The sequence below is a fragment of the Chrysemys picta genome, chromosome 8 (genome assembly GCF_011386835.1).
Source record: "Chrysemys picta bellii isolate R12L10 chromosome 8, ASM1138683v2, whole genome shotgun sequence".
Lineage (NCBI taxonomy): Eukaryota > Metazoa > Chordata > Testudines > Emydidae > Chrysemys > Chrysemys picta.
The window spans coordinates 34,693,574-34,716,004 of NC_088798.1; the positions used below are offsets into that span (position 1 = coordinate 34,693,574).

Sequence of the window (22,431 nt, forward strand, 5' to 3'; positions counted from 1 at the left end):
CTGACCCCAACATGTGGGCAGACTGGGAGGGGGGTTTCAGAATGTTTGCAGAGGAGATTAGACCCTGCTGGTCTAGAAGCAACTTCTTGTGCCCAGACCCCTTGCAAACAGTTCATCAGAGCTGATGAGGGGTCATATTGTGATGAGCAGATTGACCATGCAAAAACACAAAGAATGATTCCTTCATCTCTCTGCCTGTTACAGTAGAACCTCAGCGTTACGTACACCTCGGGAATGGAGGTTGTTCGTAACTCTGAACAAAACATTATGGTTGTTCTTTCAAAAGTTTACAACTGAACATTGACTTAATACAGCTTTGCAACTTTCCTATGCAGATGAAAAATGCTGCTTTTAACCATCTTCATTTAAATGAAACAAGCACAGAAGCAGTTTCCTTACCTTGTCAAATCTTTTTTTAAACTTTCCCTTTATTTTTTAGCAGTTTACATTTAACACAGTATTGCACTGTACAGTATTTGCCATTTATTTATTTATTTATTTTTACAATGAGCCAGATGCTGTCCTTAATTACACTAGCATCAATTAGGAGTGCTTAGATAGGAACTCTCAAAGTAGGATATATATACATACATGTGTGCACATACACACAAATAGGCACAATTCTGATCTCACTCTAGTGAGAATCAGGAGTAGCTCCACTGAAGTTAATAATTACACTGGTGACAAAGTAAGTGGGAGAGACTCAGGTCCAGAAAGGTGTAACCCCAGTGTAAACACAGTGCAATTAAAATCAGTATCATATCCATTGTGACTCAAGTCTCAAATATTCTGGATTGGGTAATAACAGCTCATCAAATATCCTCATGTGCATGAATTAGAGAGATGGGGCTCTGATGTTCCCAGCTAACCTACGCATGCTTTAAAAGCCCTCGGATGGAACACTGACTCATCCTCTAATAACTCTCTAATAATAGTGGGCCACTCAGAGTTCAAAGCCACCTGCTAAGATTCCCACTGTATGTCTGTCTCTAATCTTTTCAGTGGCTCACATAATGAATGTACAATGTATTCACCTCTAAACGGATCAGTGGGTTTTGAAGTTATTTCCAAGCACCAGAGTTTTCAAATAACTCACCATCAGCAGTTGCTGTTTTCTCAGCTTTTGGGTGGCCAGACTGAAGCCAGTAAGACTCCTGCAGAGGGAAATACCAAGGCCGTGGTATCCCATACTCCCCTAAAACACAAACAAGGACAGTTCATACAGAGAGTCCACATTTTCTATGGGCTGGAACTCAGGTATGCAAATCTCAATTTAAATATCAATACTTGAAGTTTCATTAGCAATCATGTTCCAGCATATTAGAAGATCTAACAAAGCACAGCCACCTACCATGCTTCCAGCAGAATAACCCCAGTTTCCAAATATTTTGGGAGAGGGAGGGGAAATAAACACATTACGTGTGATCAGAGCTAACTTCTAAAGCAAAATGTAGTTTAATTAAGGAATTAGGCTACCTCCTGCCTGGGGCTAGTTTGAACCCTTAATACTAGGCAGTAGCTGCCAAAGAAATTTCCCAGTTCCAGCAGGTAGGCTCCTGACCCCAAGTAATGATTTCTTTTTGAAGTCCCCTTCCAAATTCTAGAGAATGAATAGCTCATCATGTTTACAAAGATCACACTGGGTCTGAATGCACAACAGGCATCAAAACTAAATTAAGAGGCAGCTCAGGCCAAAATTTCAACATGCAGCTTTCCAGGAAAAACAACTAAAAAAAAGTGGTGTGATGGTGATTTACACTGGCTAAGAATCTGATTCACTATGTTTAAAGTCTTATTCTTAGTGAGCCTATCTGCCTACTGTTTTTTGCCACTTATTCAAAATCAGCAATGAGATTTGCAATACACTGCTGTGTGGTCTATTTCTGTGTGAGAGTTACTGGAATAGTTACTAGAAACCCTGCTTATTTCCACTTCATTTCTCCGGATTGGATTTCTAACAAGGACTGGATGACCCCCAAGCTGTTTGGGTAATTTCCAAAGACACTTTTTGCAAACAAGCAGTTTATTCCATCATTGCTTCAAACCTGATACAAGAACTTTGCAATGATTTTATGTATATGATTTCCACTTAAAATACTACCCTCTAGGTTCTTAGAATTGACATTCTGTGCTCACATTAACTCACTCAACTCTCTGTCTGCTCACAGAAGCAACCTTGGCTTGTTATAGGATGAGTTAAACCTCCTTGAAGGTGGTGGATGTACAGTCACCTTTCATTCAGGATAAGTGTAAAAAACAATTGAGCTCCTTTATGGAACCAGATAGTTGAAGCAATAGGAGCCACCACCCAAACCACCCGTACTTGGAAAGGCTTGAGAAAAAGCCGAACAATGCAGCCCAAGGGGTTTCCCTGGGGACAGATATAGAAAATGCAGGGGCTGGAGCACTGATTGGTGGAGCTGTATGTGTCTGAATGTGAGAGAAAAGCCGTGAGAAACACACAGACACCACAGAAATAGAGAAGGAGCAGAAAGCCAAGGAGACAGCCAGAACAAACAGTCGGAGTGTGGCCCTGAAAAAAGCCTAGAGAGAGCTTTTGGGGTAAACTACTGGTTAAAAAGAGGCTTGGAACCATGAACAAAGAAGCTTTCTCCTGTTTGACTCCCATGGTGTGCAGGGATCTAGGACTGTATGTTCTTTGTAATTAAACGGGATCACGTGATCAATTTCTCCTCCTAACAGAATAACCCTCCACACTCTGAAGTTTGGCTAACCATTGCCACCTGCTTCAGCAGCAGGCAGGGGAGCTACAGTATGTGTGCTGGAGCAGCAAATCCATTCAAAGGCGACCCCGTTGCTTCTAAGCTTTCAATGTAGTATTTCAATCATGTTTAACGTGAGGCTAAACAACTTTTTTTAAGCTACAAGGACATGCTCTTGCCCATTAAATACTCACTTCTTAATTTGTACCATGTTGCTAACATCACACCCAGGATTCTCTATAAAAACCTTAAGAAACCCCTTAGGGAATGTTCTGACCATCTAGTCAGTGAGAAGAACCATTTGTCTCCACAGGAGTTATAACCACACCAGAAGAAAAAGCTGACAAAGGGGCCACAGCACAGTAGTGAGTCAGGCCCTTGGAGTTTGTATTTTGTGCTTCAAAGTGCATTATCAGGGCTTAAACATTTTCACTAGAGCATGTCAAAATTTTTCTAATGAAAAACAATTTTGATGAAAAATGGCCTTTTCTGAGCATGAAAATTTTGCGAAAAGATTGTTTTATTAAATGTTCCCTTTTTTGACCAAAAACACCACAAAAATCTGTTTTTCTTTCTCCCCACCCTTTTCACTTGCAAAATGGAAAAAAGGGGGGGAAAAGAAAAAGTGAGAAAAAGGTAATGCCAAAAAGAAAAAAAAAAAAAGGTTCCAGACTGGATTCGATTTGTGGTTCATCTGGTCTAATATCCTGTGTCTGACAGAGACCAGCACCAGATACGTCAGAGGAAGATGCAAGAAGATAGGCAGATGTGGGGTAATCTTCCCCGCGATTAAAGTCCTATTCTACTCCCTAATAGTTAGAGATTAATTTAGGACAGTGTAATTTACAACCACTACCACATATGAGTGGGAGATTGACATACTGTACCTGGAAAAACATTTTCAAGGTACCATGTGAGAATTCCATATAGCAAAGCATCAAAAAGCATCATCTCAATGGAGAAGAAAAAACTGTATTCATCTGCCTCCAGAGGACTGGTCCTGATATTGTCCCATTGTAGCCCAACACCTTGCTCTTCATAGCGTGACAAGTATTCTGTACCGAATCCAAAAGCCACTGGAGAAAGCAAGCTCTGGAATAAAGGTGAAATAACAGGGATTCAGGCAAGGGGAAAGCCCACATCAATAACAAAATATTTTTTGAGTTGAAGTATGAAACTTGGTTGTGCACAGGAATGATCAAGAGGAACAGAAGGAGAGGGTTTTCTTTTAAACACAATCTAAGGTACAGTAGGACTGGAAAGTCAAGTATTCGGTAAAGAACACTGGGACATCTTTAATTTCAGGACTGGTGGCAGCTCTACGAAGGATTTAGAGACAATTGTCCAAATTTAGCCCTGGCGTAAACAGGTTCAGCTTCCATTGACTTCAGTGGAGCAGCATCTGCTCACATGAGGGTGTAACTCATTTATTATCTCTCCATATGGAGATGATTTTGGCAGTTTGAGCTCATTCAAAAAGTGTCTTGTCAGCCTCAGGAGAATTAAATATATGTATGAAATAAAATGTAGGATGGTGGCTCAGGTCTCCTCTTCTTTACCAGGTGTACTCTACTCTCACATTGACAAGAGAGACAGACGAGGGCACAAGAAATACCAAGACAAAGGAATTATACAGCGTGCATGGAGTGGCAGTGTCTGTGCAGCAGAAGGGAAAGTTCACAGGAGACCCAGCCTAAGCAAAAGCAAAACCACAACCCTCACCCTTTTGGGGTTTCCAATTGATTTACACAGTCCTTGTTCAACCAAACCAGCATAGTCTCTGACCATCATTTCCCATGGTGCACTGCAACAGCTCAGCGAGAAGGGACGCTGTGCTGCATCACAGAAGATGTAGCCTGGCTCAGCCCATACAGAATGGGGGCATGAGCCACTGTGGTTGGATCTCCGAATCAAAATTTTCAGTTTTCAGATGAAATTTTCCCAGTTTTTGATTTTTTACAAAAAGTTTAAATTTTCCATGGGAAAATCACGCACACACACACCCGATCCAGCTCTATTTCAGTCTGTGAAGCTCTAAACAAGCAACATAAACCCAAACAAAACACACAGGGCAACTCTTGTTTCGCCAGTGCTCCCCATCCTGTTTTTTGTCAGCAAGGGCTTGATTCCCTTCTTTTACACCAGTGTAACTCCATCAACTTCAGCACCCTAAATTCCTGTTAATGCTCCAGAGTTAAGGGCATTGAGCTCCTCACAAGATCAGTTCCTTGATCCAGTTTTATTGCCTTCATCTACAGAACCTGAAAATGCTCTATCCCAGGAGTAGGCAAACTATTTGGCCCGAGGGCCACATCTAGGTATGGAAATTGTATGGCGAGCCATGAATGCTCATGAAATTGGGGGTTGGAGTGTGGGGTGGGGGGTGAGGGCTCCAGCTGGGGGTACAGACTCTGGGATGGGGCTGGGGATGAGAGGTTGGGGGTGCAGGAGGGTGTTCTGTGCTGGGACCAAGAGGTTCGGAGGGAGGGAGGGGGATCAGGGCTGGGGCAGGGGGTTGGGCCACGGGAGAGGGTCAGGGGTGCAGGCTCCAGGCAGCGCTTACCTCAAGCAGCTCCCGGAAGTAGCGGCATGTCCCCCATCTGGCTCCTATGTGGAGGCGCGGCCAGGCAGCTCGGTGCACTGCCTGGTCCACAGGCACCACTCCTGCAGCTCCCACTGGACATGGTTCCTGGCCAATGGGAGCTTTGAGGGCGGTGCTTGGGGCGGGCAGCATGTGGAGCCCCCTGGCTGCCCCTATGCGTAGGAGCCGGAGGGGGGACGTGCTGCTGCTTCTGGGAGCCATGCGGAGCCATGGCACATGCGGAGTGGGGCAAGCCCCCAGCTGGAGCACCGGAGCGGGGCAAATCACAGATCCCACTCCCTGGTGGGAGCTCGAGGACCAGATTAAAACGTCTGAAGGGCCAGATGTGGCCCTCAGGCCGTAGTTTGCCCACCCCTGCTCTATCCTGTGCAGTTAGAGAGCCTGATCTACAGCAGAGTTAGAGGACCAGTCAAACCACTGTGTCATCAATTGTAATACAAATGGAACCACAACTGTATTCTGCAAATCAAAGGAGTTGCATTTGAGGTTCTGGATTTGGCCCATATCTTGTTTAATTGAGCCCCAAATTTTATTTATATAAACACATGCACTTTTTAAAGGTTGGCAAAAGCTCACAGGAATACAAATGTTTTCATGAAAACAGCTTTCAGGGAATTTAAAAGTCAGTTAAAAATCATGTTACACTAGCTCTGTCGCACTTGTGTTAAAATACAGTTGGCACATTTAAATCTGAAATCATTTTAAAATGATAATTTGCATCTTCCCCACTTCCTCTGTTTATTTACATTTTGCAGCTATTTGTTTCAAGCTGGTTGCACTTGCTGGCTCTCCTGCAGCAGCGCACTGCAGCGAGGTACAGGTTGCAAACACTGCAGGGGCATGTCTACATCAAAAAGACTAGTTTTGTTGAACTTTTTAAAAAAAAAAGCCATATAAACCTTTCTAGTGACTAGGGTTTGTCAGAGGCTTATTCCCCTATGATAGCTAACTGCTCAGCCTAAATTACTTGATAGTGTCCCTCTGAGTCAGGAGTAACTCCACTGAAGTCAGTTGAGTTTCCCCAGTGCAAAACCAGTGAGAGGAAGGAGGACGGTGGCTCAGGTCTCTTCCTCTTTACCAGGTACTGTACTGTCAGTTACTCACACACTGACTAGAGAAACAGAGACAGGGGCACAAAAAGTCAAGACAAAGGAATTCTACAGCCAGGTCATAGATTTTCATAGAGGGAGGCAAAAGGCGCCTTACTGCCATAATCTTCAGGTTAATAGTCATGCGGTCCTGCCAAGCAAAGCAGACGACGTGGGGCAGGTAGAGGGTGAAGTAGATGACTCCGCTGCAGGCAGCTGCCAAGTTAGCTTTGGAGAAGAAGGTGCTGAGCAAGAAACACTGCATGATGGTGGCTGTGGTGAACGTCAGCAGAAACAGAAGGAGGATGAGGGGATTGCTGTAGTGAAGCACCTTGCCACACTGTAACCAAAGGAAACCAAATGAGTTTAGGTACAATGCTGTCTCACAAGCTAGCAGCAGAGCTCAGAACTACCATTGGTACCAGAGCTATAATGGTTAATATATCCGACCCGCTCTCCCTAATCTATTTAATCTGTCTCTCCAGACATTTTTACCACAGCATCTGAGGGCTTTACAATTAAAAAAAAAAGTCACAGCCAAAGTAAGGCAGTGGTCTAATTTCATCCCTACTCACTAGCTCTGAGGCACCTGGTATTGTCACTAGTCTCACTGGTTGCCCAGCCCAGAGTTCTATTTGATGACTCTCTGTTGTCTTTGTAAAAGACGAAAATCTGATGTTCTCCCTCTGCATTCCTCAAAGGAAAGTTCCCTGAAGACATTCCAACCCTACAATTCCAAGTGAGACATGTCTGCATGGAAACCAATTCTGTTAAAATAAAATTGTCTGAACTGTCAGAACAATTTCCCATTGTTCTCCCTGGGAGCCCCACACCGGAGAGAGGTTGTGGGGAAAGGTGGCAGACATTTAAAAAGAAAAGCTAGTAGGCAGATTATAAAGTACTATATTCTGCACCTGAATTACATTCCCATTCCCAGAGCCTGTGAGGGCTGAAGAGGATGACTAAGATCTCCCAGAATCCTTTGTGTAGAAAGTAACCCACTGGATGAACTTGTGTTGACCTTTCTTCTTTAATGCTTTTGAATCTTTAATGTCCCCTCTCACTGAAGAGTGTGGTTTCAGCAGACTGTCAGCTTACTCCTAGAGGGAGAAGGGCTGTTTTTTTCCTTAAGAGCTGGTCTCCACACAATTTTTGTACCAGTAGAACTAGGCCAGTTAGAGGTGTGATTTTTTTTTACCGATAGACTTATACTGATGCAGCCCCTACCGTGCAGTTGTACTGGGATAGCTAGTCCCCCATGATAGCAGAACAATTATTTTGGTATAAGCACATTTATAGTGGTATAGCAGCCTCCACACTAGGAAGGTTGTACTACTTTAACTATACCAGTACAGTTAAAGTAGTACACCCTGTGTGTGTAGACAAGCCCTAAGATTGCAAATACACTGGGAGAGCTTATAAGGACAGGATTGATTAGAGAGGGCAGTCTGAATTCTGACTCTGTATTTGTAACAATTCACTGGGGAAAATGTCAGGCAACTCTTCCCTGCCAGAACAGCATTGTCTAGAAAAGGGTTGGATGGCTTTGGAAACTGGGTCCAGTTCTAACATAAACCACTTTGAAAAAGCAGCAATTTTGAGACTAAGGAGAGTTCTTGCCAGGGAGTGAGGGATAGATTAGGCTTGAGTCAGTCCCTGGTGCCTCTCTCCCCCATTTGTGATAGTGTCCTAGTTTCAAAGCAGGCAAGCACGGCCTATGATAAATGACTCAGACAGTGAATGAAAAGATTAGAATTCCTCAGATTGAGATCTTCTACGTTTGAAGCAGTGATACTTATTGAAAGACTTGCCCTGTATACTGGAAATGCAACAAATGGAACATGACCTGTCAGTGTAATCAGGCCTGACGCATCCTCGTGCAGACAGTCTTACAATAAGTCTCATTAGTGAATTTATCTCTCTCTGTCTCTGCCAAGTGCTGACGCAGCCTGGAGGACTGCTTACAAGAATGAGCATTCTACGTGCTAAAATCAGAGTAGGCCACCAGTGGTTCTGGTCTCCTTATGTATAGCTATTGTTTCTTGATGGACAGCTAATATCAACAGTGCAAACGTGAACTGCAGGTTTGGGGCTTTTTAAAGTCACTCCCAAGCTAATCCTTACCGTAATTAGTGCTGTTAGGAGAGACACGCTCACAGACATCATGATGAAGCTGTCTAGGAACCAGGTGTACCAGATAACCCCATTAGTAACTCCCCGGTTCTTCATGGCTTCTTTCAGTCTCATTTCCTTCTCCAGCACAATGCTCTTCACTATCATGGAGACCGAATAGATCCAAGCCAGCACCATGAAGATAGGGAAGGAGCGGTTCAGGGTGATCATGAAGCTACCCATGCAGGGAGAGAGGAATGAGTGAAATGCAGGTAAAGCAGACAAAGGTTGGGATGAAAAGGAAGGAAGAAAGGGAAAAGGAAAAAGAGGGATAAAGAATTCTTTGCACTTATTATGGCTGAGCATTTCAAAGGAGCCTAAGGTTAGGCTTCTCTGAAAATCCCAGTCTAAGAGTGTAGTAACAGCTCTCAAAGAACTTTACAAATAATGAATTAAACTTTGCAGCCCCCACCCGCAAGGGCTAGGTGTTATCTACATTTTACACATGGGAAAACCAAGGCACACAGCGGTTATGACACTTGCCCAAGGCCACTGAGTCTGTGGCAAGGTACAGATCTCACGCCACACCTCACTTTCTGAACACTGTGCCATGCTGTAATTATTATAACTTGCAAAGAACGTTTTGAGACCGATGCTAATTGTAAGAAATGAGTCTTCTGTGTGTTATATCTTTGAAATGTTTCCCCAAGTTTAATTAGCAAATAAATCAATAAATATTAACTATTAAAAGCAGCCAGATGCTATGTTGAAATGATGTATGCAAAACATCATTCTTGGAATGTCTTGAGCCTGTCACAGGATGGTCAGTGTTAGCAGTTAGCTAACAAAATCTGCACTACTATGTCAGACGGCTGGAGGGCTCCCTCTCTCCGTTAACATTGGGTCAATTTTAGGTCACAACCTGGAATCTTTTATGCACGGCTGCCATAGTTTTGTCCCTCAATCCTACAACAAGTAAAAGGTAGCCATGGAGAATACATTTAGGGTGACCATGAGCTATGATAAAACACGTTTCCTGCTGGCATCTCTTCACATGTGTTATGAGGTGAGAGTAGCATTATCTAAGATATCTGACTCTCATTTTGCACCAGTTTCGTGATGGTGACATTTGAATGAAACTGACCAAAAAGCCAGAGGGAACCCCCTCGCCCCCTTTCCCCCTCATTTCTTTCTGTATGGAGGAGAAGCCTGGGACTCTAAAACTCAAAGGAAGAGATATTCTTCAGGTGCAGGACAGTGCCAGTCAGCAAAACAGGCAGGAAAACATCACTTTCCTGCCAAAAACTTCCAGAGAGCAACCTGGCCTGCTGAACCAAAATAAAATGCTTTGTTGAGGCAGGTTGGGAAGGGCCTCTTGCTTTTGCCTCTTGTGGGACCTCTGGTCCCCAGATTAGCAAGCATGGTCCCCGTGTCAACCCAAAAGCAGCATACCTCTTCCAAAAGGGCCTAGCCATTTTATTTAACTAGGTTCTTTGAAGGGGCTACGACTAAACGCGGTGTCTCTGTGGGGTTTTCTGTAATTGTTGCAGGCCTCAGGCTATGTCTACACTTAAACTGCTACAGGAGCGCAGCTGCACTGCAGTAGCGCTTCAGTGTAGACACTCCGTACAGTAACAGAAGGGGTTCTTCCACCACTGTAGGTAATCCACCTCCCCGAGAGGGGGTAGCTAGGCCAATGGAAGAATTCTTCTGTCAACCAAGCGCTGTCCACACAGGGGGTTAGGTCAACCTAACTACGTCTCTCGGCGTGGGGATGTGTCATACCCCGAGAGACATAGCAATGCCAATGTAGCTTGTCAGTGTAGACCAGCCCTGAGCAACCTTTGCCTGGTTTGGGTTTCTACAGCTGCAATAACCTCTCTTGGTGAACTCCCCCATGATAACACAAATGATATACCTCCCTGAAATCAGCTGCAGTGTTAGTGAGGGAGAGAACAGCACTATTCATGACATGGGATTCCTGGAAGTCGGACTGTGCATGATTCAGAGCCACAGTGTTCTAGGGAAATGCTCTCTGTGTGAGCCCATTTTAATCATCAAAAAAGTCCATTTAATTTTAATTGAAATCTTCTTTTCCCCTCCAGATCTCACAGGCTCAGCTATGAACTGTGCACATTTTTATGTGCCTCGAGTTTCCAGGCATTCTCCTGCCGCTATTAAAGTCAGTGGGGTTTTCCCGCTGATTTCAGTGGGAGCAGGATCAGACTCTTCAGTCTCCTTTCTTAAAGTTCCAAAGTACTGGACTTTTTCTGCTTCTCCAATTTCCTTATCTGTGTTAACCAGGGAAGCACATCCCTGGCTCCTTGGGGTATTTCACTAATGCCATAGTCCTGGGATTTCTTTCTGGCTTTTAAACAAGATCAAAGGCAAAAGCAGTCAAGCCTCCTGAAAATCCACTGTCTCATCCAGCCACCCGATTAGTTATCAGAAATAGGATCACTAGCTGCTCTTACTCACATATCATCTACAAAGCAGGGATACGGCATTTGCTGCAGGTAGATTCCTGATGGCACTTCAGCGTTGGTCTGGGTCTTTATAATCCCATGCTCAATCATGTCTTGCAGATACGCAAACCCTCCCCAGATGTAACGTAAATCATCCACTGGGTCAGCTCTTGGACCAGGATCCCAATACCTGGGAAGTAAAAATACATGGAAATAAAAAATACTTTTTATTTTAAAAGTTCTTTTCTGGATGTTGAAGGCTTTGAATGGATTTGCTCCATTACGTGTGTCTGACCTTTCAGCTTCTATCCTAAAGATCCAAGTCAGATGACTATTTCATTTGTCCAGAATTTAAGCTTGTGACCAGGCCTGGTCAAAAATTTTCCATCTATGCTGGTTTTTTAATGGAAAACTGGATTTCCAACTAAATTAAATCTTTCACAAAACATATCTGCTTTCTGCAGAAACATTTACTTTTTTTGTCAAAATATTTCAGCTGAAGTCTTTTGGTTTTCAGCTAAAAGCTTTCAATTTCTGAGTTTTCAGTGGAAACTCACAATTTTGTGTGGAAATAGCCAATGAAAGCAAACTTTTTTTTGTCAAAAATTTCTGCAAGGGTGGAAAAAACCCTCAGACCACTTCTCCTTGTGACACCGGGAGCCACAGTTTTCAGTACCTGTTACACACCTCTAATGTGAATAGCCCTTTCTTTAACCATTATAGTATTTTCAACCACAAGTGCTCAAAAATCATGCGTCAGGCCCCCAAAACTCCTGAGATTGGCTTGCCAAGTGGCATTGGAGCATTTAGATATCATGTTTTCAAGTTCTTCTCTGCAGTCATGATGTCTAGAAACTTGCTTTTATTTAAACTGAAAGCTCAGACTCTCAGGTAAATATGTGATTCCAGCATTGGCAGCTTTAGGAAAACTGCAAATATTATGTGACTTGACATAAAATCATATGCGCTGGTAACACTGCTCAGAAACTCCCAGCTCATATATAAGTAGTCTCAGAAAACATGTGCGCTAACACTTTAAGAAGCAAATCCAAGGTGGCGGAGGACTCATGTACAGCAGCAGCAGTGTATTCTGCTGCATAGGGGGAGAAGATTGGATGTGCATGTCAAGTTTGGCAACATGCAGGGGGCAGAAGGGGAGGAGATAAGTAGAATTCCCTGTCCACTCCCTACATGAGGAGGTCACCTAAAGACCTTGTGCAGGCTACTCCAGCCATCAGAGTCCTCCCTTCTACCCTCTCCTGCCTACCCAGCCCCTGACGCAGTTGCTCAGTGCCAAGCACTAGGGTCTGGATATGACTTCTGCTCTGCGTTATGCATGTGAAACACCACTGAATTCAATCAGCTCTCACATTTGTATTTGAATGCAGACTCTGACCCACCCTCTGGCTCCCAGAATGTTGGAGAGGATTCCCATATTTTGCATTACTGGTTCAATGGCAGGCGCAGCTGGGGAAAGCAGAAATCATCACCTGTCTTTGATTTTATTTGTTTTCTCTACTGCATCTATATCCATCCGGATCTTGTAGTTCACATGCGGTGGCAGCTTGCTGGCCCTGGCGTGTATGTCAGGGAAGACTACTCCAGCCCAGAATTTGTTTTCCTCCAGCAAATTAAGAGCTTGATGAGTCAATTGGGTTTCATCAGCATGACCTTCAAATTTATCCAGGGTCAAGCACTGCAGATAATCACAATGGTGACAACTTTACATTTACAGTAGCAGGGGTTATACACTGAAAATACACATCACTGGTTTGCAATGGGGCAAGAAAGTAGGTTAGTTAACTTTGGTAGTAGAGGTCATTTTTCAGCTTTAATACTTGTATTGAAATTGTGCCTAAAACTGATTTTTCCTCCCGCTGAAGACTCCTCACTTGGTCCAATTCTTATGACAAATTCAATACACACAACCTTGTTAAAGACAACTGAAAAAATGCAGCAACCACCTTACAACCTTATAGCTAACACAATAAACCGAGGAGGGAGGGATTGACTGAAGTAATCACGAAACACATTTTTGGAGACAGCTCATAAAAGCAAGTGTCTTGACATCAAGATAAAGAGAAGAGAACACTAAAGCTGCAAGCAACCCTCATCTCTATAAACACACACAAACAGAGGGAACATTCTGAACCTATTGCCTGGAAAACGAGGATTGCACCCACCAGGAGGGCAAACAAAACTACGAGCTGAAAACAAGGGTGGAGGAGTATTCACGGATTCACCACCTTAGCCCTTTGCAGGATTACAGTATCTAGTGAAAACCAAAGCCCATATCTGATGGTAAGATCACAGCAAAACAAGGTTAAATAATTAAAGTTAAATAATTGCTTTAAAATGGAGCAAACACTAGAAAAATATTTGGGGGGAAATCACAGCAAACCATCAGATAAACACTGATGAGGAGCTGGTATCAGTTTAGAGGGATAGAGGAAGTAGAATTGTTATTCTCTTTAGTGTTTTAGGTGTCTTAGTAGCCACACACTGAGTTTCTGAAAAGTTGTATTTCTGCCATGGTAGTTCTCCTGCAAAAAGCCAATGGCTAATATATCTGGCATGGGCTGTTGAGTTAAGCTGCTTTTGTTGACAGTAGCAGCAAGGTTTGCCCATCTTTGATTTTCATGGAGCATATTTGCAAGTACTGTGAGTACTTGAGTTAATTTTTCAAATAGGAGTTTAAAAGAATTGTGCCCACAATTTTTTTTTCCTCATGAAAAACCCTGTATTTGTACAAATTGTGAGGAGACGTCAAACAAAAACCAAACGTGCTGGTTTGCATGTGCAAGTGCAGATATTTTATGCACGCTAAAATCGAGGGGGCAGATTGTGGCAGTAATTTACTGCCCTCAGCTGGGGTAGTGTGAAGCAGCCATGTCCCAGGGCAAGCATCAGGAGGCACCTGAGGATACAGTGATTCCTAGAGCTCCCTGGTGATCGGGGAGAGCTTGGCTGCTGATCTGCCCCTTTGGAGCGTGCACGTATGGGCCATTCCGCAGACCTGGATGATGTGGAGGAATGGGGCCATGGCTCCATCTCCTCCTTTTTGGCGTAACTTACCCCCAAGGTGGTATTAGCAGGGGCTCTGTAGTGCAGGGACTGCAGTTCTTCTGGCCCCCACATGGGGGGGGGGCACAAAGAGTGGGAGGATTCCTTACATGGCCTTCCCTGCCTTCTTTATATATCTGCGCAATCTGGTCTTTGGGCACAATTTTGGGACTGGGTTGAGGCCCCTTTGAAAATATAGCCCTTGAAGTGAAGAGATAGCCGAATAAAATGCATGTGACAGCCAGTAGGCCCCACTCATATGTCTGTCCTAGCCTGCTGGTAGCAATAGCCTAGCGACAGCAGGACTTGAAGCATTACCTCATTGCATGGAACAATGACAAACTGTGACCCTCTGGACAAACGTGAAAAAGCCCTCCTGGATCCCGCCCTATTCTGGCATGAGGGGTGCCTACAACAGTCATTGATAATCAGAGTGTATCACTTCAATGGGAAGCTAATAATTGTTGGGGAGAGGGGGAAGGACACATCCGAGCATTATTACTGTCTTTCCCACAGCTGCATTGAGAACACACTGCCTCCCGCACCAGGGTTGTAAATTGAGAGATCCCCATCCACTGCCTACTCCTATTTGAGACAGTGCCACAAACCTGCCAGTCTGGCCTGTATGGAGATCTGTGCTGTTTGAGATCCAGCCCTACAGCCTATTCAATGGAGAGATGGCAAACCCCATTCCCAGAACAGCTGAGAGAAAACTGCCACAAGAATCCATGATCTGCTATACCTGTGCGCCTTATCCCATTGGAGGGGTCAATCAGGACCCAGGTTCTCTGTGACCTATAGTGTAGGCCCCAACAGATGAAAGTCTCCAGATCCCACTAACCAACCCACAGAGTCTCCCAGGCTGAACACTTTCCACTCTTCAAAATAATGCCATTTTTTTAACACCCCCCCCCAAAAATTATTTGATCAAATAACCATAACTTTAGGCATTTGTGACACTACAGATATCAAGATATACGAGAGGCATCTCAGCTAAGCAGCCAAGGATATCTCACGGCTCTAAACAGTAGCAAGATATTTAGGAAAAGCTTAGATTAAATCAAGTGATAGAGTAAGACAATCAAAAAGCCGTTGTCACAGGTTCAGAGCAGCTTGTTAGCCACTATATACATGCTCAGGCATAGGGGGCGGGGGGTGAAGGGAAGAGAAGGAGATATTTATTTGCATGTTAGGAGACAGTGCTCCTCAGACAACTTTCTATCAGTCATGCTGATTGACTGAATATGTATTTCATCATTTTACCTAGTAGATGCAGGAGCAGTAGAGTCACAGTTGCCCAGACAGAGAATATTTGATAATACAATGAATATTCAAAATGCAGCTCCTATCTCTGGCAGTGCTTAGGGCATGGAACAACACTATAAAAACGAACAAACATTCTGGTTTAACTGAACTCTGCATACTTTAAACATGTAAAACAACGAGGGGGGTGTCAAGAAAAGAAGGGATCAAGTTTAGGGGGGAGAGAAATGAGGGGTCAAGGGTGGTTATGAAACATACATTAGGAAAGAGTGTTAGTTTAAATACTGGTTAAAAGAACAAAGAGAGGGTATGAAATGGATGTCACAGGGGAATGAGTTCTACACCAGTGGGCTGTCATGTTTGCTTTCTACCCTCAAATATACGCTTTCTGCCCAGAGATCCCTTAAGGTTCGATGGTGTGCGTGTGCATAGAAACCCATCAGAACAAGGATGCAGATCCAGGATGAAGCTAGGACCTACACCACTCAGTCACTTTACAGGCAGCCAACATATGGTAAAGAATGCAGCATGGGTGTAACCTGATCCACAGGTGAAAGTAAGCCGGTACACCCCGGTACGGCATACCGGCAAGAGCTGGTTTGCTGTACTGGGGCAGCCTGGCTTCCCCAGGGGGCAATTTAAAGGGCCTGGGGCTCCCAGCAGGGGCTGGAGCCCCAGGCCCTTTAAATTGCCACCAGAGCCCCATTGCTGGAGCCCTGGGGTAGGGCTGCGGGGCTCTGGGGGCTATTTAAAAAGTCCGGTGCTCCCGCTGCTTCTACCATCCCAGCCCTTTAAATAGCCACGGATCCCCACCACCACTACTCCAGGGCTCCGGGAGCTATTTAAAGGGCCGGGGCGGTAGAAGCAGGGGAGCCCTGGGCCCTTTAAATAGCCCTCAGAGCCCCAGGCTGCTGCTGCTACCCCGGTGGGGAGGCACTTACACAGGGGGGGCTAGGGCTGGCTCTGATTCCCTCAGCCATGCCCCTTCTGCCCTAGGCCCCGCCCCTTCTGGGGGCCAGATCTGGCCCCAGCGTACCGGTAAGTCACTAGACTTACTTTCACCCCTGACCTGATCTCAGTTGCACAAAATGGTGCACAAACACACTGCTGCAGTCTGTAAGCTGTAAGTAATGGAGCAGCTCTGCCAACAGCCCTGCTGAAAGGAATTAGTCCTCACGCCTCAGTCATGAGGGCATCTGTGGCTGTTGTGAGGTCACCCTTACAGGATAAATAAGGATGGGACTGTACAAACCGCACAGCTGGCACTGTGGTTAGCACCAAGCCTCCATGGAGTGGGTGTGAGAGAAACTGATGCTAAATGTTTGGGTTGTTTCCTTTGGTGGAACTGCACTCAAGTCATGCAGAATGAATCTAAAATGTGGCTTGGGAGCAGGGTGCGCCCTACTGGATCCGCTGTGCCATTTTTACTAACAAATAACAACATACACATACCTGGCACCCCAGACAAGGGCCTCAGAGTGCTGTGCACCGCATTCTGTTGGGCATGGAAACTTGGACTCTGTGCAGACCTTGACTGGACAGGGGAAATTCGCTCAGAAATTCAAACTGCCTAACAGTTGGGCTGGAAGAGTTGGAGCTACAATGTAGATGAAGCTCCAGAGGCTGGAACTGTTTATACAACCTGCTTTCAGGCAGGGCCGGCTTTGGCTTTCTGGCCGCCCCAAGCAAAAAAAAAAAAAAAACCCGCGGTGGCCAGAACAGCAAACCAAAAAATAAAAAAACCTTCAGTGCGTCCGGAGCCAGGGTGCAGGGGGACTCCCTGCCCTGCAGATGTGCCCTGGCTACCGGGGGGAGGGGGAGAAGGGAGCAGGGGGAGAGAGAAAAGGGGGGCGGCCAGGGCTTCAGCGGGGCGCTGCCATGCAGCCTCTCCCACCGTGCCCCCTGCCGGGAAGGCTCCGCGCTGCTCCGGTCGGCTGGGAAGGAAGGATGCAGGCTGCCCTGCCGGGCTTGCTGCAGGGCGCTCCCGTCCTCCACGCCGCTGCCCCCTACAGGGCGGCCGGAGCGGAACAACAACAACAACAAAAAAGCGGCCGTGCCACCCTAGGATTGAGCAGAATGCCGCCTCCTACAAGCTGCCGTCCCAAGCACCAGCTTGCTCGGCTGGTGCCTGGAGCCGGCCCTGCTTTCAGGAGATTTTAAACCAGTAATAAAAATGGTTTTGGCCACCAGACCTTTCTCTATACTAGCACTCTAGCTAGTATAAAACAGTTTCTAATTTTAATTTTGGGGGAATCTCCCCAGGGTCAACAAGGCCCATACACATTTTTGACAGTTAAAGGACAGTTCATTCATAACACAAAGCAAAGAAACCCTGGACCCCATCTGGAAAACACTTAGCCATGTGAGTGAGTGTTTGCAGGATTAAGGCTCATATTGGTACTTTTTGCATAACAGTTTCTCAGCTGTTTGTGTATTTGTTTTATGTTTAACATAGCAACTCATTTAATGAATTGGCTGTCATTGATTTCATTGATATCATCATCTACCTTCATTTTGCAGTGTAATGGGTTTGTGACTAACCCGCTGTCTCCACTGAACATCAGCTAGCTAGCTCATCAATAAAGGTTTACTTTGCACTTCATAATGCAGTGTCTTCTTCCTCAGTCTCTATTGTCATTGAGAGATGTATTATTATTACCACATGCACAAGGCACCAAATCATCATTATATGTACTATAACTTTGGAGGAACCCTGTCCATTTTACGTTTACCAGCCACCTTTGCTATAATGAGAGAAAGAGATTGTGAACTCTGTAAATGACAGAGTTAGCAACCTGGAAAATTACAATCCCATGTTTGTATCTTGTGCCTCTTAACTCCAAAATCAGTGAGACTCTAGCACAGAGAGTAGCTATATTTAGTCTCTAAACTGACTGGGAAGAAATGTATTCAATTACCTCACTTCACAGAATGCTAAGAGGCTAACTTGTTTGATTTTATCTTTTTGATCATCTCTTGCAGGTCAATAACCAACAATTACTCTACATCAAAGTGCTCATAGAGACAACTTGTTATTTAACTGGCAGACATCTTTGAAATGTAAAGACTCCTTTGTTTAACCTTTCCATCTTGTGAATTATACTTCGTTTTTTTAAAAAAACCCTGAAGAATGCTTGTAACAGAATTAAGGTTCTTACGTTACCATAGCTGATAATATTCTGAAAGACACTTTTACATTTAGGGGTTATGTGTGATAATATTTTTTTAATTGACAATAAAACAATAAAAGAGGCACTTAAACCACCAATGTTATTACTTTGTAGGTTTCAGAGTAGCAGCCGTATTAGTCTCTAAGGTGCCACAAGTACTCCTGTTCTTCTTATTACTTTGTAGCTTTGCACTTGGATAGCATCTTTCATACAAGTATTGTCAAGTGCTTTAGAAACATTAATTCATATAGTGTGCTCTTAAGCCACACAACTTCCCTGGTAGGTATTATTCCAGGTGGGGAAACTAATACACAGAAATGGCCTGCTTTTCAGGTGGGAATAGAATCCAGGTTGGGTTGCCCAGCCCAAATTGGAATAAATATTTCTCTCTGAGTGTCATGATATTTTAGCCCATTGAAAAGAGATTAAGTAGAAACCAGAAGTCCTGACTCCCATACCTTTGCTCTAACCATTAGATCATGCTACCTCTAATATTAATTATACCGAAAAGAAACAGTAACAGACGGAGAGAATAATTTGTGCATTTGTCTCACTATGATAGAATAAGTTCATTTTCTGTTTGACCCTTCTTACTTCATCTTATCTCTAAATACCACTGGCTCTGTGTAAATAGCAAACTTAAAAGACACTAGAATACAAAAGTACATGATTGCCAGGCACAACTACTGCCTTGGCTATGAAAGTTCCAGTGCAGGCCCCGCATAGAGCAGAGTATTGCAGTTCAGCATGCATGATAAGTTACTCTGCTAACACACTGCAGAGAGCAGAAGTAAAGTTAATACAGTACGATCATATGCAAAAGCTTCTCTCTCCCTCTGTTGTGATAGCTAAAGATAGGACAAAGCTTATTAGGCCTTCACTTCCTGCCTTCTTCCATAGGAGAGACAGTCTTTCTTTGTAGTTAAAGCACAGGACTGGGAATCAGGAGACCTGGGTCCTATTCCTTGCTCTGCTACAGACTTTCTGTGTGACCTTAGGCAAGTCATACTCACTTAGCCTCTCTGTGCTTCAGCTTTCTTAACTGCTAGTGGTGTTGTAAGATGTAATTAACATCTGTAAGGCACTTACAGATCCTCAGGGGGAAGGTAATATAAACAGAAGTACTAAGTATTATTACCATGAGCAATGGCTTCAGATTGTCAGCCCTATTCTGCCCCAGGGTTGAGCCCATCATGTTTATCTGTGCTCAAAAATTTACAAATCAGAGTCTGTATTTTATTTCTCCTTTCTCCCTTCCTCATTAAGAGCCCACCCCACCCCACCAATACCCATCTCCTGCTTAATTCCAGATAGCCTTATTTACCCCTTTTGCCTGCACCCGGGAAGCTAGAGGCCCATCAAGGCCATTCCTAGAAACCCTGGGGAAGTAACTGACCCACCCTTCAGCCTAGCCCCCATGACTGAAAGTAACACCTTTGCATGACTTGTTAGCTTAGTGAATGGGATTCTGAACCTATCATTAAGCTTAGATTGCCCAAGTCAAATCAACTTCTGATTATAATGCTTCTCAAAGGCCCTGCCTGAGAATGTGTCATGTTACCTTTACCTCTGGAAGTGAAAAGAACAGATATGGGCTATTACACAGCCATTGGCGTATCACTGGGAAAGGGAATGTAAAGACACTATTAGCTCTTTATTTAGCTAACAAAATTGCACCTAACTTTCTCTTTGGTGCCTATGAGTGGCCTCAAGATAGTCCTAGAGAATGGAAGCTCTAAGACAAAGAAATGGTACAGAGCCATATTTTCAGAAGTGACTACTGATTTTGGATCCCTTTGTTTCAGGACATCTAGACTGAAACACTTTGGGCACCCCAAAATGGAAACCATTTTAGAAAATGTGGCCATCAGTCTCTCTGCTAGTTCAGGTGTGATAGTTTGTCAGCATACCATACCCAAGGTGTAGGGGTGCTTTTATAATCTGAATTACAAAATAGCATGGAGAGATCCCTTACATGAGAAAGTATTATAATCCACAATAGTGCTGCTGCTGTGTTTGGACTGATTCCTGTAGAATACAGTGTTATATTTTTTTGAGGGATAATGAAATCTGATTGGGAAGAAGCAGAGCTGGACAGTTGCATTCTCTTAGCATGACAGTCTGAATTGGAATTCCTTACGCACAGGATCATATATAAATCTCTAGCTAGAGCCTTCAGATTACTATTGTTTGGGAAATATTTGTAACATTCTGTTGTATTTGCAATCTTTAAATATAATTATAATTTTGGTTTTATTTCAAAGCTTTCTGCTCTGAATCCCTGTTACAGAGAAGTCCCATAGAATTTAATAGAAAATGATGATTCTGTAGAATCTTTGAACCATCCTATATATTTTAGAGAATTATACAGTACCATGGATGGTCAAAAACCAATAGAAAGAAATCACTCTCTGTTAAATTCTAAAAATTTTAGAGCAATTTCTCTAGAATCCCATTGGTTGATTCCCAATAGACGCTAAAGGATTTTTCCATAAATGAAGTGGCTCTGGGTCCATTATAGAGGACCATCTGAATGGCTTTTTTAATGTTTTTCTCTTGAGTGTGTGATGTAACTGCACCACATATAGAGCAAGGTGAATAAGAGGAGGGGAAGAGGTAGGCTTCATAGGGACAAGGCACCTGGACAATCTTTAGAACATAAGCTCCTCTGGGATGTTTGGAAAGCAGCTAGCACTTTATGGTTGCTCCCATGTATAAATAACACTAGCAGTGAGGAGGAGGGCACAGTGGTTTGGTTATTTATGTAGACAGTAGGGAGGGAGAGTTGATTTTGGTATTTGTCCTAAGAAAAAGGCAAAATAATGAAATAACCCATATGTTAAATTAAACAAAGAAGAGGTAGGAGTTGAATAAAAATGAAGCAAAGTGAGGTTTTAAAAAATAAACAAAAAGAGAAGAATAAAAATAAGAATTAAACTGGTAAAAACCAAATGATTATGACAGGTTTCAGAGTAGCAGCCGTGTTAGTCTGTATCCGCAAAATGAACAGGAGTACTTGTGGCACCTTAGAGACTAACAAATTTATTAGAGCATAAGCTTTCGTGGGCTACTGCCCACTTCTTCGTTATGCATCCGAAGAAGTGGGCAGTAGCCCACGAAAGCTTATGCTCTAATAAATTTGTTAGTCTCTAAGGTGCCACAAGTACTCCTGTTCTTTTTAAATGATTATGAGTTCATTAAGAGAAAGGCAAAGAGCTCAGGGTTAAAAACAACAACAGGAAAGAGAACTGACAACGAATTATCACCTTGTGTTTTCATGCTCTCCCTGTCCCTCCCAGATACATCCATGGTTTGTATGTTATCTCACTAGGTGATAAACTCTTTGGGGCAGGCACCTGTCTGTTTACATATCTCTAACTAAGGGCTTGTCTACACAGGCAATTTACAGAGCTGCAACTTTCTCATTCACGGGTGTGAAAAAACACCTCCCTGAGCCCAGCAAGTTTCAGTGCTGTAAAGTGCCCCTCGTGGAGGTGGGTTTTTTAGAGCGCTGGGGAAGCTCTCTCCCAGCACTGCGCTGCGACCACACAAGCCACGTTAAAGCACTGCCGCGGCTGCGCTTTGGCGTTGCCAGTGTAGACTAGCCCTTAGAGCCTAATGCATTGGGGGGGGAGGGGGAGGGAAGGGCTGTAGAAAGGACACTAATGCCTCACACCTCTGACAGCTTTTTTAGCATCACCTGTGGCCACAATGATATTAACTTTTGTTTTTTATGTAAAGGAAACGCATTGGTATTGCACAGTGATGAATTTCCGAGAGCTAGTATTTCTTTTTAAATAAGAAGTAAAAGAGTCACTGAAATTGTGGTTTGTCTCAGTGCAAAATCATTTTGAGAATGAAACTGTTGTGCCTGCTAAATCTTTTAGAATCTACATCAGGGGTAGGCAAGCTATGGCACGCGTGCCGAAGGCGGCACGCGAGCTG

At 43.9% G+C, this 22,431-nt stretch overlaps 1 protein-coding gene across 1 annotated transcript in view; it reads right to left on the minus strand.

Moving 5' to 3' along the window:
* Positions 1-22,431, minus strand: part of ABCA4 (ATP binding cassette subfamily A member 4) — a 128,252-nt gene that overhangs the window by 53,083 nt on the left and 52,738 nt on the right. Inside the window, exons 13-18 of the mRNA XM_005307557.4 lie at positions 12,481-12,686; positions 11,004-11,180; positions 8,538-8,760; positions 6,532-6,753; positions 3,611-3,815; positions 1,097-1,195 (exon numbers count right to left, since the gene is read on the minus strand). Of these exons, the coding sequence (XP_005307614.2) occupies positions 1,097-1,195; positions 3,611-3,815; positions 6,532-6,753; positions 8,538-8,760; positions 11,004-11,180; positions 12,481-12,686 (1,132 nt within the window). The remainder of the gene's footprint in view (positions 1-1,096; positions 1,196-3,610; positions 3,816-6,531; positions 6,754-8,537; positions 8,761-11,003; positions 11,181-12,480; positions 12,687-22,431) is intronic.